We start from the raw sequence: 17,948 nt of genomic DNA on the forward strand, positions 1-17,948 counted from the left end.
CAGGCCTACTGGGCTTCCCTCTTACTATGTTGTTTTGAAAACTTCCATGCGTGTAAAGCATGGAATGTGGACCCTCAAACACTTGGCGGTGTAGATATTTATGGACCATAAATAATTACTGATTTTAATGAAATAATCAGAATTATTTACATTTGAAACTTGTAATTTTTTTGAAAGAATATACATTTATGAGTAAAAATAAAATCCCAAATCCCATCGGAAAATTTTATTAAGTATATTTTTGAGGAGATGAGCCGTACAGTCACTTTAAATATTTTATAGAAACTTAATTTATGAAACAACCAATCCTTAACCTGGATTTACATGTTATGGGGGCATATTCAATGTCCTTCAGTTTGTACTATATAGTTGTTGCACTTATGTGCCGATATTAGTTTTAAATGTATTTCTTGGAAAACGATTAATTTATGATACAGCAGTAAAAAGTCGCACCTTATGAAACGAATCAGAAGACAAACGTAGCAATTACACGTGCCAAGAGTCGCACATACAGCAACAGTCCTCGCGCTGTATATCAGAAAACCTTATTCATCAAAAGTTTTAATCTTACAAGGCCTTAACTACCATTGAGGCAAGTGAGGCAAATGCCTTACTAAATTTTTAGTGCTTTCTAAAAAGTGAAAAAAAAAATTTCATTTAACTTGAGAATTATGAGTTTCTTCTTGCTAAATGAATATTTTCAACTTTTGTTTCAATTTCTGTAAATCGTTCATCTCACCAGGTGCCTCATTTTTATTTAGAACGCATGTAAAATATGATTCAAATTGTTTGTTTTGTAAATTTTTTTTTTTGTTTAACATTCTTTCTAAGAATTTCTCATTCATATTAAGTCACCACTACTTGCCGTTGGAGGACTGCAAGTTTCAAATCTGTACTGGGCTTTCAAGGGTCACTGAAGATGATTGAACAGTGAGAAATCTTTTTTCGTGCCATCACTTACTGTGACATAGAACCTCAGTTTGTACGGTCTCTACATCCCACTGTGGGATTCGAAACCGCGATGTCAGGATCAATTCCTCCGTCTGCGACTCTAGAGTACACACTCCAACCACTGTTCCATGTGGACGACAATTCAAAACAAAAAACTCTCTAAGATTAAATCTTTTATTTTCTAATACCTAGGCTTCATGATCTCCCTCCCCCTGGAAACCCCCATCACTGGCTAACAGGTATATTACCCTTGTCCCGTCTGGAACTAGGAATGCTCAGCACCCTTGCCTCACTAAAAATTTGAACCTAGTTATGGTCTTGTCTTATTAAACATTATAGACATGCGAAATCATAAACGATTCGAATTTTTAAAGTTATACATGTTTACTCATATTACACAAATAATGTAGTGTAAATCGCGTTCAACATGTAAAAAGCAAATATGAATAGATCCAGTGAAATACATTTCACGGGTGTAATCTAAAGCAGTCAGTGGATTGCTCCTAACATGACGATATATTCAACCAACAGACAGTTCTACTGCATGCATAAAAACATACTGAACATAAAAATTACGTCTTAATCAAATATTCTATCATTTCCGAACGTTTATTTGTCATAAACTGCCTCATTAATGTAAGCCAATCGTAGCTGGTGTCCAAAGCCAACATTTTCTCAATTCGCACATTACCAGCAGTGATTTTAAGATTTTATCAATTATCAATGATTCCATTTTTCAACGAAAGTTAACACGTTGCGCAGGTATGGTTAGACAGATTACAGCTTAGAATAACGGTATTTTTTAATACTTGGTGCAGGGGTACATGTAGTTTGAACCCAGTTTGATATCGTTTTCATGAATATTTGGTAGAATTTTTTGATGACTTACACTCTTTTTATGTTACGAAAATTTGTGCATGTAACGAAATTTGTATTGATAGACGTACATGTATGTCACATTTAGCGAGTCTTTCTTTGTGAGAAACTACGCATATTATCCCACATTTCCAACTATCATCGATACCCTTGCATACCCAACAAACTAGATAGTGATTCCTTAGATCTACGGCATCGATCCTGATGAAAGTTACTTCACTTCCGCTTCGAACAAAGAAAAAATTAACCCCCCCCCCCCTTGCACACATACATGAGCGCGTTATGATATCCCCTTTCCAACTCCAATGATATTCTATCAAAATCCAATTGTGCAAATCTTACCAATTCTAGATCGTTGACGTAAGAAATCGGCGATTCGTTCTACTTCTTGGATTTGGTTACTGAACGCATGATATTCTTGATATCTCCCTTCAATTAAGTAATTTAATATTTCGATTTCCTTTTTCTTTCTCATTCGGAAAACGTTACCAAGTTCCTTTTTATTCTCATGGAGAAGAAAAAGTTTTTCAATGGAAAGATTCCCATTACGAAGATCATCTGCCACACTGTCCATCCTTTTATTTATATCCTCTAGTATTTTCACAACATGTCCCTTAAAACATTCCGAAGTCTCTTTGGTGGCAGATACGGTTCCTAAAATTTATAGTGTCCATGCATTTGTTATGCAAAATTCAGTGCAATGAAATCAGTTTATTAAAAATCTTTTGCACATTTTCAAAATAATGGTAACAAAGATTATTTATCAGACCTAAACCACAACATGTGCAAATCAAATAAAATATCAATTTATTATTGAAAAGTTTTACATACTTATGTACTCTGCTGCTGGTAAGGCGACTGTATAAACATCACTTTTATTTTGAAGAATTTCATAAACATCAAAAGATCCAAGCTGATCAGCAAGTTTTTCGATAACACAGGTATACAAATCAAAAAAAAGATGCCCAGTTTTCCACAAATTCTGCCATTCTCTAATGTTTTCCATTTCCTTGAAAACGTATAAAATGAAAAGTATATATAGGGAGTTTGATGATGTATTTTTCCATTTATATGAAACTAAACATGTAACTAAAATAAATATGAAAATACCTCGCAAATAAAAGGAAATTTTTTAATCGCCAGATTCTTTAGAATTTTCTGCGTGCTGTTCTTTGCATTATGTCTAAAGTTTTCGCAGTAAAAATGGATGATCTCAAATGAAGTGACCTAAAGAACAAGCAACAATTAATTTATGTCATTAGTTGCAAAACAACAGTAATGTAAACGTTTCCGAGGCCCTTATGCAAGTACATCTAAATAAAAAGATTCAATTTATTATGCATATCTTTTCTGAGCTTTATATTATTATATATTATTTTGAAATACTCAGTACCCAAAAGAGAAAATTAGTTATCTTTTCTGAATAGTTTAATTTATTATAAAAGTAATAATAATAATTGTATTAAAAAATTTCATGGGCTGGGGATTTTTTCTCCAAAATCGGTTTATTTAATTCAACTCTGTTATTCGTTGAAATAAAAAATGCAACTTGAAATACAACCTTTTCTTCGATCCATTTAATGGTCTTTGCTTTCACAAGTTCTTTCCAATTTTGAAGATGTTCTTCGAAAATTTGATCTTTCTGTCCTTCGTCAAATTGAAGACATTTTTCGAAGGCCTAAATTTAATGGGTTAAAACGAGTAGTATATTTTAACATCAGTGAACTTTCTTACTCCTTATAAATTATAGAGTATGAGCAATTCCAAGCTATATGTAATCTCAGTGACTGTGATTTAAATGTTCTCTCATATTATTTAAATGTTTTTAACACATTATTTCTCTTACAGCTAAATGACCCCTGATCCAGCTATTGAATACGTAATAAGTGCAAAAAGTGAATCGTTTATTTACTTCTTCAAACTAAAAATGATAGGCCTACTAAAAAAATGCTGAAATGAAATACTCCCCTACTTGGAGATAAAGAACAATATTCAAGCTCAAAAGTCCATTGAACAATACAAAATGTAATGGGCAACAGCTTTGAGTAGGCAACAAGCAAAGCCATACAAAACAAAAGAAGTTTATAATCATTTACTTTTTCTCTTGTTTTCTATTTATGCAAAATAAATAAATGAAATATTTTTACATGTATTAATATTTCTTTCATTTAAATGTCCACAAAACACATGAATTCAAGTAATACACTATCTTAAATTTAATAAAATGGTAATAATGCAAGTTGGATATCTTTAATTAGCGTTATACAAAAAATTAATTACATTATTTCTGTACCATTGGAAATTGTTTAACCGTACCTGTACAATGTCAGGAAACTGAACTTTTTCTACATTTAGAACATGGTAGTAGTAGTAGTTATGAGCTAACTGCATTTGTTGGGAGAGAGTTATTTTTTCCTTGTTCATGCGAAATACTCCGTAAAGTGCATGAAAGTAAAGGAAAAGGGTCTTAATCTGTAGATCCAGGAAAGCATCTCTCATTCTATCCAGCAGCTTTTCTGACAAACGTAATGCTTCTATTGACAGAAATCTAAGCCATTTACTGAAAAGATAAAAAATGTTGAACCCAACTATAAATTCCATGTGGATTTAAATAAGAGAATCTGAACTCTTTCAACATTTTAACATCCAGTCTTCGTACCCCCTTTTGTTAATTTGATCATTGTTTTCCAATTGCTCCTCCGGCTCACTTCTTTCCTGTTCCACTTCCAATAAGGTATTGAATTCTTGCTGATATACAATTCCTTTCTCCATGCAGATTGGAATATCCTTTATATATTTAATGAATATTAAATAAATGAATAAATGTTTTTTTTTTTTAAATCATCTTAAAACTTTGTTTTCATGTCCCTGCAATCTACGATTCGGGGCAGGGGAGAGATATAGATTTTGCTCTGTCCATCCATATGTTTGTTTTTCTATTTGTCCGTAAAAAAAACTTTAGGTTGGGTGAGGCTATGACCTTCATATTTCACAGTTGTATATTTGTGACAAGATCTATCTTTGGGTATCAACAAATTTGATATTTTGCCATACGACTTCACAAACACACCTTGCTTTTAAAGAAACAATCTAATGTATTACAGTGGTATAAATGTTAAAACTTCTTTGATGTGGAAAAACGTCTACAATAGCTGGACATGTGACATCTGTTATCTATTTTTCATATCTATTTAAAGATGAATATAAGAGCAAGAGGATACCTTTTCTCTAGTGCAATGTATTAAGGGACACGCCCTCCCCCACCCTCACATACACGGACTTAAACAGAGGAAATATTAACGCAAAATCATACGAAAAAGTGACGTATAACATAGTTAATTTATCTTGCCTATTTCATTGAAGTCTTTTCAGAATTTATTTTATATTTTGAAAATCTTATAACATAAATGTTTAAAAATGTAAATAAATAGTATCATCATCAATGCTTCGCTGGTCCAGTATGTGTGCTATGTTTCCAACTGTGCCTTTAACAATTTCGACCGTGTTTGATTCTGACCATAGTATAAGGTCAAATACAATTTTGACACATGTATTTTGTCTCATGTGTTCAATTTCACTTTGATTTTATTATTTTCAAAAGGGTTTATATGTTAATATTACAAACCAGTCCTGCAATCGTTTAATTATATACAGACGGTTACTTTAATTTACGTATTCACAAAAATTCATATTCTTATACAATATACTACAATTTAAATAAAATAAAAATACCTTAAAATGTTGTAAACTGTTGCTTATTTCTCTGTAAGATTTTAGAAAATGATTAAGAAAAATTCTTTCTTGGCCATTCATAAAATCTTTGAGAAATTTTGATTAAATTTGATTATAAACTTTCACTGCGAGTTCTAACGACAACGTTTGGGCGAAGAGAAAATTCGGACTACTGCACATTCTTCATTAAAATCAGCCCTATTAAGGCTTCGGTTTGGTAAAGCTACATACATTCGACGTCATGTGACGTCAGAGTCTTAGACGCACCGAATGACTAGTGCGGTTTGTCGAGCCCGATCTAAATGAAAACTATAAGTATCTGCGCTCGCCCTAATCATCGCACTGTCAATATTACATTTGATTACTAGAAGTTACCTCATTGTGCACATCTTCAAATGTTTCCAGAAATCTGAGAAGATTGGCCATCATAAGAACAATGTTTGTCTCTTTTTTATTCAGAACAAGGTGGAGATCCCTTAATCTGAGACACAGTGATAGGGTTCTCGGAAGGAGACGATCTACTTTCATAGCCGGTTGCAGTGTTTTCATCAATTCCTCTTTAGACCTATCAGTTTGGAAACATCATTTTAAAAGTACACTAACATTGTAACTAGGATGATATAAGAGAGAAAGAAATTAATAAAATTACCTTGCCCATTCATTATTAAATGCTGCAATCTTATGAAGATTGTGAGACGTGAACGGTATCTCTCCCCACCAATTTTCGTATGTGAAAGAGTTTGATTTTTCTTCGAATGAAATACAATCCTGTCCCAGGAGGTGAAGAAGAGGAATGGCTAATATCCACAGTGGGTTGTGTTTTTTAATGCCGTCCAAGCACTGATAGTCTTCCTCCAAAAATTGTATTATCATCGTTTTTACGTTGCCTCTGTAACATGAAATATCAAATACATAAAATATTTAGAAAATAAAAGGAATGCAACTCTTCTGTAATACAGTATTCCTTCTTACATTAAAAATATAGGGAGAGAGGTAAAGAACCCAAACTGTCCAAAATTAACCGAACGCTGACAATTGATTCGGTCTGTATAGTCATTCATATCAAGTTTTAATAACCGCTAAATTAAATATTCAGGAATATTGATTTTTGTCTCTAACAACTGCAAACACTCGTAATTATATATTATCACATGCTGACGCTACACTTTGATCTGCCGGAGTCTGTAAGGATGGTGCAGTTCAGAGGTGTGATCAGGTGCCATGGAGGATTGAGCATCCCGTGCCGACCGAAAGAACGGAAAAAATCCATCGTCAATTCAGTATATAAACAATGGACTAACAATTAGTATGAAACACGTCAGTCAGCATTTGACTCAATGATAAATTGTTTTTGTTGACAAGGTCATTGTATCAACCAAAGAACTTACGAAATGATGACTTTAAACGATACTGCTGATATTATTGTTTCATCAACTTGTCTGTCAATAACTTACCTCGTTTTACAAACTGTTAATACGTAGAGCATGCTCATGCGTATCGAATCAACTGAGATATATAAACACCGTATGCAGGTGATGAAGGTATATTGCTGCATAAGTAAGGTAAGCTGACGATAGAAAAGTTAAAGTCATCATGTTTATCATAGAGCTTGGTTGTTAGATTATCGTTAACGCCCTTTTTTTCAAGTAAAACATCCAGAATTAACTCCACTCTTAGAAAAAGTTTCCGCAAAATAACAGTTTCTGAACATGGGAAAAATGGAAAATTTGGTATTTTTTGAGAACTTTAAGGTTAAATAAAAAAAATTGTCGGCAATAATTTTTCAATTCTTATGCCTGTCTTCATACTTCAGTATTAGTGGTGTCATTTCATAAAAAATGAAATGGGGTCTTAATGCTTTTTTAGTAACATGTATTTATAAATAGACATATTTCAGAAAAATCCAGGAAATCAAATTTGGGCAGATGCCATTGCTAGGTAATTGTGAAATAAACTGTAAAAGTCGATGCGCTAATGACAGAAACTGGACATCAATCACTACAATGCGAATTTTTTTAAGGGAGTTACGTTTTCTGTTTATAGCTTCAAAGGCACAATAATAGACATGTCTCATAAAATGTTGAAAAGATTAAATATTTTCTATCATTTAGATGCTCCAATGAAACAAAAATAATTAACATACAGATCTCTTTAATACATGTATATCTGATTAGTAAGAACAGGGGATAATATAATATCTCACACATTATTGAGGATAGGCACTCATTACTTGAAACAGTACAAATGTCTAAAATTACACACTGTAACTGACATAATGTGACTGACAAGAACAAAAGAGCATTAACTGTAATGCAGAATAATAAGCAGAGGTTATCATTTCTATTTATAGTAACGAATATTTAAAAAAAGACATTCTACAAATTATTCTCATAAGGTGGCAGAGGATAGTTTTTTTTGCAATCAAAACGTTTGACTGACGGTTTACTTAATATTGAGCTGCTTTAAAAATGTGCATTGAAAAATTTTAAATTCCCTCTACATGTAATAATAGTATGATGTAGTCCCTTGAGAAATTGGAAGCTTTTAGGAATAAAACATGTACAACTTACACAATGAACCCAAAAGATGGCACAGGGACAATCTCAAAATTTCATGTGAATCAAGCCTATTTTCACTATTTCGCCGCAGCCGCATCTGCTTCCAGGCCCGTGCGCCTGACCTAAGCTACCACACAAATTGCAGAGTAACATTTGTACATACCAATGAACAGCAAGAGATAATGGCTCAACACCTCGTTTTCAATTCATCCTGTGAACCCACCCCGCTTTTCTGGTGAAATACCGGTAGAGCGAGTTTTGAGCTTAGTTTCGTATTTCTAGTCCATATCCCATATACAGTAGTAGTGACACTAAAGTGTCATATTTCAATAAAATATACAAGGCCACCAATTCCCTCCAAATGCACCCATAAAATATTCTAGCTATAAAATTACCTATAATATGCATTCAAACCTCAGGTTTCTCTATTTTTTAGCCGGGCTGATTGCTCGTAGAGCAATGCCCGGCTATTGCGACGGTGAGCAACAGAAAATGCTGCTTCTTCACCGCCAAATTGAGTTTACGAGTAAAAATATAGTACCTACGCCCAGCCGCTGTTGAGAAAACAAAATCCATTCAAACACCTTAAGAAATAGTAAATCGAATATTTTTATCAAAATATTAAATTGTTTAATATTTTTCCTGGCTCCTTTGACTAATATTTTACAAAACAATTCAAAAGGTGCGAAAGGTTTTCACTAGGTATCCCTGTCTGCGTCATATTCTATAAATAAAGGTTGTACTACCAGGCTAACACAAATGCAGGGAACATCCTTAATGACTTGATGCAAAACTCCCCGCTGAGGACACATCAGTGCATAGTCGTTTGACCTCAATTAATCTTGCTGCATCGATCGGTGTTTATTTACTTCTGTTTGTATATAAAACCCCGAAACGATACATGTGATAAATATTTTACGCTGTTAAATTCTAGCTATTATTTATTTAATTTTTAAAACTTTTTAATACTATACATGCCATTGAGATATTTTTGTGTGTAACATATCCTCTAAACGTCTGGACTTGATTTTAAACTGTCACCACGGTCTTTGTAAATGAGCCCGGCTTTCAGTACTTCTGAGTACTTTGATTCTATTTTTTGACCGGTACTTTATTCGAAACTATCCTCTGCCACCTTTAGGGATGGACATTTTGCAGACTACCTGTCACTAAATGTTATTAACGTAAGGTGACCAACAAGTGTATTAGAAAGCATTATCTGAAATGCAAAATGAATAGCAGAGGTTTCAGAGGATAGGCAGAGAGCATAAAGGATGAACAATGTGCAGACAAACGGCTATAAACTGTTAATGATATCAGGTGACCAACAAGTCTAAGAAAGCATTAACTGAAGTGTATACTAATGAGGGGATTTTTTTATTTTTATTTATAGTCATATTTACAAATAAACATATTGCAAATTATCAAACAAAATGAAGAATTTTCATTTTTTCTGACACAAAATGAACAATTTTTAGACTAGGTGTTGTAAACTGTTATTGGCATAAGGTGAACGACAAGAACAGGAAAGCATTAACTATTTTAGCAAAATATGCCTAAAAATAGACATGTTGCAAATAATAAAGGAGATACATATCTTTGTGTCATGATTGGGAAATAACGGAAAATATGAAAAATACTAGAACAATTTAAGTTATGTAATGTCCAAACAATTAGGACGAAAAACGATAATCAGCATTTGATTTAATGATTAATATGATATAATGCATTTGCTGATAAGTTCATTGCACCGACCATAGAACTTACGAAATGATGATTTTAAACCAAAGTGCTGATATTTTTGTTTCAGCAATTTGTTTGTGAATCACCTACCTCGTTTTAGAAATTGTTCATACGTAGAGCATGTATATCAATATCGTTTTGTTAAAAATAGAGATTACTTACCTTTTGAATGTATCTACACTTTTTCTAACTTCTTCCCAGTCTCTACAGGTATTCGTTTTCTCGCCAATGATTCTTAAACAAAGGGCAGACTTAATGTCATCCCTCTCCCTTTGTGATAATTTGAGGTGATATGTCTGAGCTAAGTCAATTAAATGGATTGCCAGCATGATTCGCCTAGGGTTTCGCTTCTCATCTGAATCTAATTCACAGATGTGTTTAAGCAAGAACACTTTCAATTCTTCGAGAGCATCACTAATCTGAAAAAATATGTTTTATGTATATTAGTGTAATCATGCTTTAAAAATAATTTAAAACGAAAGGTCTATGGGTTGTGATGCTGTCCGGAATTTGAAGATTTTCACTCTTATCTTAACAACCCTCTTTCCAAAGACTTTAAAGCCGCTTGGTCCGATTCTAATCGCTAAAAATATATATTCTTTTTTCTTCTTGAAAAATAATTGTCCATAAATTGTTTCAACTTTTGTCAAATTATATCCCCAAAGTCTTTTTCCTTTAAAAGATATCAAAATTCAAAAGTTAAAAAAAATAATTTTTGTTAGGTCACACAAAAAATAATCCTATGTTGATCATTGTTGATCATTGTTGATATCGCGTGAAATCACCTTCGAAAAATTAAATTTATCGCTTACATGTTTATCTCATGAAGAACAAACCCGAGCATTTTTTTTCACAATAAAGTACATGTATATTACCTGTACACGGACAATATTTTTGCTTCTTTAAAAAAATCATTTAAAATATCTGATTTTCCTTTATTCTTTAAATATGCATATTAATATAAATCTACTAATAGAGAAAAAAAAATACTCAGGTTTGAATTATCTTCATTATTAGATATATCCGATAAACTTATTTTTTTTTCAAAATTGACTTCACAACAGATCTTAACTTCCGTCAGGAACTACTGTTTGTCAATAAGGTTTTTGATCTGCGTTTTCCCTGTAAGGATTGTTGTTATAAACTATTAAATAAATCCTATAGTTTATTTTTTTATATTTTCTATGTAATGACGCACTTTTATTGTGTAAGATAATATGTGCCTTTTTTCGGGTTAAGCGGCTTTAAATCTAGATCTTGAATATTGCTTGTCTTTATTCCAAAGATTGAGATTAATTAAGCCTTTAACTTTTTGATAATAATATTTGGATCTAGGAATGTTAATTTTATACTCAAAAGTAACCTTATTAATGCTCATAATCTCATATACAGTTTATACGGGGATTACATTTAAAACTTTCACAGGCCTATTGCTTTTTCAACACGTTCAAAAACTTATCAAAAGTTAAGAGTTAGCGTATATTTAAGTAAAGCTCAAGTGCATTTTTTTATTTCTTTGACATAGCACTTTTTTTGGGACTGAACCCTAGATATAGCACTATTGTACGTGTACATAACTTGGCGTATTTAAAATTTAGCGCAATCAATGGGTGTGGAGTTGTTGGCGTAATCATGAATTAGCACTACACATGTTGGTGCCATAGCTCAAGTTTTTTTTTGTCTTCTATAGTTCGAGATTGTAAACTGTTTCGGGGGCCTGCAAAGGATGCAACCCTTCGAAACAGAATGAGTTGAGACAAAGAAGTCTTTAACTTCGAACTAAAATTTAATTAAACTAATGCAACTATTTACAATAGATAGAAAAAAAATCTGAAAGTGTTGAAAAGTTTACATGAGGTATAAAAGCGCATTTTAAGTCATTCGACTGACCTAGAAGGACTTAATAGAAGTAGCTCAAGACGTAAATATAATATCAACTCAAAAACGAGGATAATGAGTTTTATAGACAAACTAATGCTATTCATTAACCAAAACAACATATATAAAGTATTTTATGCCAATATATTAATGTCATTGGAAATATGGGAACATATAGTTTTGGGAATGTCTGTTTGCATGTTTGTCTGTTGCTTGTCTGTTTTTTAGAGTTCAAACATGATTTCCCATATACAAAATTAATATGTAACAGACAATAGAGTATTTAAAAAACAATTGCAAGTACAAACAAAAGATGTTTGTAAAACACTTATGCCCCCTCCTCCAAATTGGAATTTTTCTAAGGGGCATACATCTGTTAAAAATGGCGCGATCGTACCACAAAACAGAACTTGACCTAGATATTCATCTGATAAATCTTTATACTAAATTTCATTTCAGTATGTGCAACTTCTGCGAAGAAAATGAACGGAAACTGCAAATAGTTGCAATTTTTCTAAGTCCAAGGAGCATAAATCAGTCTACCAAAAAACAAAACTTGACCTAGATATCCATCTGATAGGTCTGTATACCAAAATTTTATTTCAGTATGTGCAACGGTTGTCAAGAAAATGAACGGAAACTAAGTGGACCGACAGACAGACCGACAAACAGCAACAAAGCATTATGCCCTCCCATCTTCGAAGGACATAATAATATCTGATATGCATTACTGTGTTTTAAAAAACATCTTCTAACAATTGATTTGATCTCTTATTTCTTTTTCTCAGAACTTACCTTGATTCCGTGAATTTCAAACGCCCTCTCTGACATCTGTTTTATTGTCTCCTTTGTTGTGGTGGATATAAATTCGTAGTCCAAACTTTCACCAGGTGAGTGAGCCGTGAGTTCCTTTAGTTTAGGCAACGAGTTTAAGACAGCATGTTGAGCAATTAGGATGGTTTCTTCTTTTGACAAGGAATTGCGAAAGAAAAAACTCAGAAACCACCCTTTATCATTTGGCAATAAAAAAACGTCGTTGATCGTTTGAACAGAATTCCGGGGATCTAAAGATTTAAAAAAAAAAATGTTTAAAATGTTTGATTCTCGAGAGGTCAAAAATATACAGATTGATGGAAAGACGAAACATACTAAAGATATTTTGACCTGTTGAAAAAAATTATCACATAAATTTATCAATTTAAACATTCTGTTTCAATTTTTTGAGAGAAAATTATTGATGATAATATACTAAAATACACTTTTAGTAGATAATACAGAGATTTTTTTTTCGTTGTATCAAGGTGTTCTTACAAAAACATGTTGACCGGATATTTTGAATGACCTGATATTTCTAGTGAAGACCTGATATTTTTATAAATTACTTTCAATGGAAGGTTTTGAATATTTTTTTTTAAATTCTTTTAGAAAATTTAAACACTTTAAAAGATTCTGAGACAAAACTTTTTGCTAGAATTAAAGTGTATTGAAATGACCTGATGATTTTATACTAAAGACCTGATATTTTTTAATGCCCTGATATTTTTAAATGATGTGATGCGTTTCAATGACCTGATTTATTCTTATACTAGTAGTATATTTTTAAGAAAATAAAGGAGATTTCAATGTTTTACTTTATAAAATTTGAATATTTGCAATAATTCCATTTCATTTAAAAATATCAGGTCTGTAAAGTACGTAAAAATATCAGGTCATTCAAAATATCAGGGGAAAAATTATGGAAAAAATTATTTTTAAATATTTGTACAATTTTATATTAGAAAACAATATTTTAACAAAATACCAGTCAAGATTCCAACCAAATGACTCAACTGTCAACCAACTAGTAGAAATTTATAATACAATTATATCTAATTTAGACAAAGGCAAAGATGTTAGATTCATTTTCTGTGATATTTCAAAGGCTTTTGATAGAGTTTGGCATAAAGGTCTACTTTTCAAATTAGAATCGTATGGTATCCAAGGTACATTATTGAAATGGATTGAAAATTACTTAGATGACAGAGTTCAAAGAGTGGCTTTAAATGGGTTCTTTTCAAATTTTAAACCTATATCTGCGGGTGTTCCTCAAGGGTCTGTTCTAGGTCCTTTTCTTTTCCTCCTATATATTAATGATATAACTGATAATTTAGTTAATAAAACAAGGCTATTTGCAGATGATACATCACTATTTATAGTGGTAGATAATGATGTTAATGCAGCAGCAATATCACTTACATCTGACTTAAGCCCCATTCATACGACACGATTTGCATACCTAAGTATTTTTTACACGTGTGTAAATTTACTTACATGTGCAATTTTGGTCGTATGAACTGATTTGCTCATATGCAAATTCTGCACAGTTAAGTAAATTTACACCTAGTCAGGACTAGGTGTAAATTAACTTTTGCACATATGTTGTCGCAAATTATTTGCTCCCGTATGTAGATTTTGTCGTATGAACGCGCAGCAAATTAACTCACGTGAGTATTTCGTCTTGCGTATTGCATCACTCTTTATTTTTAGCGTTGTTACAGTTTGGCGGGAAAAATAACAGTTAGTAAACATGGCAGCTAGAAAGCAGAGGTGTAAAAAACGTGGATCTGCATGGACAGAAGAAGAGACAAGGGCTTTGTTATCTGTTTGGGAGGAACAAGCCATAGAGGAGCAAATGGAGAACCCGAAAGTCAAGAATGGGTGTATATACAAGTCCGTATCTGATGAGTTGATGAACAAAGGCTTTGAGAGAACGCCTGAACAATGCAAGGTGAGAATTCACACTTTAAAGAGAATGTGCAGAGAGACAAAAACCAAACTTAAACAAAGTGGAAAAGGAAGAAGAACATGTAATTATTTCAACGAGCTAGATTCAATTCTTGGAAATCGGCCGGCTTCCTCGCCGATAAAAGTGATTGAAACATTGAGTAAAAAGCGTTGTTATGAAAATGAAGATGAAAGCAATTCCAGTGAATCCGAGTCAATAGATGCAGGTGTCCGTCCTCTTGAAAAACTAGATGAGTCTGGAGATGATAATGATGATGAAAAAAGTTGCCTGGCCACAAACTCAAAGGATAACAAAGAAGTAAAAGATGCTACCGATACAGATAATAAAGAGGACAATCCGCAATCAAAAGAGAAGGAAAAAGGCTGTGGATCTGCAAAAGAGACCTCGGGTAAAACAAAGGAAAAAAAGGTAGCAACTGGCAAAAATGAAAAGAAAAAGGCGCGTAAAAGTAAACTTGAATTGGCCTTAACATCGGTAATGGATGGTTTTAGTAGCTCAAATGAAAAAGCCGAGGACAAATTTCTTGATCTAGAGCGCCGAAAATTAGATTTGGAGAAACAGAAAAAGGATATGGAAAAAGCAAGATTGGACTCAGAGGAAAAACAAAAGCGGGAGGAAAGACAGCATCAGTATAACATGATGCAAATGATCATGGGAGCGTTTAACCAGAGACAGTCCTATCCACCTAACCCTCCATCGTTTGCCACTGGAAGTCAAATATTAGGAGGTCAAGGAACATCGCAAATGTCCTCACCAAATATGCAAGGTCAACAGTTTTCCGGTGCAAACCTATATCCACAATATCAACGCCAATCTCCTGGGGCAGATAACTGTGATGATCCTACTTACTGTAACTTGTGACGTTCATTTGGTTTGATACCTGCTACAAAATTAAGGGGACACCACAATGAATGTGATCATAATCGTTACTTTCTAATTCTGTTTTTTTTTTGTTGTTGTTAAGGAACATGTACTCTTTTAAGTGTTTTAAAGTACCTTAAGAAAATGTCCTCTAATAGGAACTATTAATAATACTGAAACTTGTATGCATTTCCTAAAGTATAGGAATTGTGAATGCTTTGATTATTTTTTTTCTCCTTAAGAAAGAGTTTACCTTTACAAGAAATGATTCATTTGTTGTAGTTATTTTTTTTGCATTCATTCATGCTGTTTATTAATAATCATATGCATTTGTATTGTGTGTGTATTCATTCTAATTTCAATTTTCTGATTGAAGTTATCAAATCATTGCATATCAACGTTATTAAAACAGAACATTTTGTGTTTAAATATTAATTGTTATCAGAAGTAAAACACATTAATTGTCAACAGACGTGAAACAACATACAAGTGTCTAAAGTGTCACATGATTGTAAATCATCATTTCATCAGTCAAAGGTTATTATTGGCAAAAGCTGCAGCAATGTCATCTCGCAAGGCTTTGGCACAGCGAATGACCTCAACGTCACCATCCTGCGTATCGTCGTCTTCATCGTCAGTGTCGTCCGAATATGTATCCCAAATGTAATCTTCTTTCTCTAATTCGCAAAAGTTATGTAATACAACACAAGCTCCAATTACGGTGCAAGCGAATTCGACTTCAACGTCAAGTCTCTTCTGTAGACAACGCCATCTTCCTTTCAAATGGCCAAACGAATTTTCAATGGTCATTCTGGCTCTACTCAAACGATGGTTGAAATTGAATTGGGTGTTGGTGAGGGTAGATCTGTTGGTATATGGCTTTAAAAGCCAAGTCTTCAAAGGATATGCTGGGTCGCCCAGAAGAACTACAGGCATAGTATTTTCTCCAACTGGCTTTCTCCATTCCGGAAACAAGGAGTCGTTATCTCCTTTGAGATAAATCTCTGAATTTGCGAAAACACGGGCATCGTGAACCCTTCCTGGCCAACCTATATTTATATCTGTAAAGACATAGCTATGGTCGCAAACACCCTGGAGAATCAATGAGTAGAACCCTTTCCTGTTTAAATTATCTCCATGAGAATGTTTCGGAGCTATAATAGGAATGTGTGTGCCATCAATAGCCCCACCACAATTTGGGAATCCCCACTTTTCCTCATAGCCCTTGATTACTTTCTTCAACCTGTCTCCCTCTGGAAAACACACATATTCTTCAAGCAAATGTTCCATAATGGCTTCACAAACTTGATGAACGCACTCATACACGGTAGATTTTGCAACTCCAAAAAGATTGGCAATTGTCCGATATTCCGCGGATGAGGCTAACCAGTAGATGGCAATAGCTACCTTTTTTGTGACATCCAAAGGTTCCTCTACGGTCTTTGGGGCCGGGGCCAAAGCATTTTCCAACTTTGCACAAATTTTAAAGAAATTTTCCCTCTTCATTCGAAAATTCTCGTACCAATCTTCGTCCCTAAAGTCATTAAGTACGGTTCTGTCATACCACTCTGTAGATCGTACTTTCCTTCTACTTTCCTTTATTCGGGAACATCCAAGAGCTAGTCCTATGCCCAAATAGTAGGGAAATACTCTTTTCCTGTGAAAATTCACACGTCTGAAGCGGTCCATTTCTTTATTTTAAATGACAATTTGAGGATTTACTTAAGGTACTTAAATCTTGTCTGAACGCATAGCAAATTAACTTTTACTTATGTGTGTAAATTTACTCATGTGTTAATTTGCTCACATAAGCAAATTTTCGTCGTATAAATGGGGTATTAGATAAAATTAGTAAATGGGCTTCAACATGGGCTGTAGATTTTAATCCAAACAAAACCTGTAATGTTAATTTTACAAGAAGTTCAAATAACCATCCGCCAATCCATTTTGGCTGTAATGGTAGTATTATTAGTGAATCTAGAACACACTGTCATCTTGGACTTCTTTTCCAAAGTGATGCCAAATGGTCATCTCATCTAAATAATTTATATGAAAAAGCTTGTTCTCGGCTAAATCTTTTAAGAATGTTGAAACATCTACTAGATAGAAGTGCATTGGTAAAAGTCTATTTTGCTTTTATTCGACCCATTCTAGAATGTGGTGGCATTGTTTGGGATAACTGCTCACAAGAACTTTCAAATCTTTTAGAAAATATTCAAGTGGAAGCTGCCCGAATAATAACAGGACTTAGGAAAAACTCATCTAGAAAGGCTCTGTATTTAGAATTAGGTTGGGAACCATTAAATAAGAGAAGGGAAAGACAAAAACTCTTGTTATTCTATAAAACTGTTTATGGTATAGCCCCTCTCTATTTACAAGAAATGGTCCTTCCTTGTGTACCACCAAATCATGGTTACAATCTTAGAAGTAGTAATAATTTTAATTTTGTCATACCTCAAGCAAAGACAGTCTCATATTTCAACAGTTTTCTGCCTTCTACTATTCAATTATGGAACAATTTACCACTAGAAATAAAATGTATTGAATCTTATTCAAGTTTTAAG

The 17,948-nt window shown here is 33.2% G+C and overlaps 2 protein-coding genes across 2 annotated transcripts; one reads left to right on the forward strand and one right to left on the reverse strand.

Moving 5' to 3' along the window:
• Window positions 1–14,304: 14,304 nt before the first annotated feature.
• Window positions 14,305–15,384, forward strand: LOC134243684 (uncharacterized). The gene has a single exon (XM_062725917.1). It carries the CDS (start codon window positions 14,305–14,307, stop codon window positions 15,382–15,384), a length of 1,080 nt encoding a protein of 359 aa, XP_062581901.1.
• Window positions 15,385–15,915: 531 nt separating this feature from the next.
• Window positions 15,916–17,073, reverse strand: LOC134243686 (uncharacterized). The gene has a single exon (XM_062725918.1). It carries the CDS (start codon window positions 17,071–17,073, stop codon window positions 15,916–15,918), a length of 1,158 nt encoding a protein of 385 aa, XP_062581902.1.
• Window positions 17,074–17,948: the final 875 nt, after the last annotated feature.

This window comes from Saccostrea cucullata, unplaced genomic scaffold (genome assembly GCF_032062105.1).
Source record: "Saccostrea cucullata isolate Sc308-1 unplaced genomic scaffold, CSIRO_AGI_Scuc_v1 ctg2437, whole genome shotgun sequence".
In the NCBI taxonomy this organism is placed as follows: domain Eukaryota; kingdom Metazoa; phylum Mollusca; class Bivalvia; order Ostreida; family Ostreidae; genus Saccostrea; species Saccostrea cuccullata.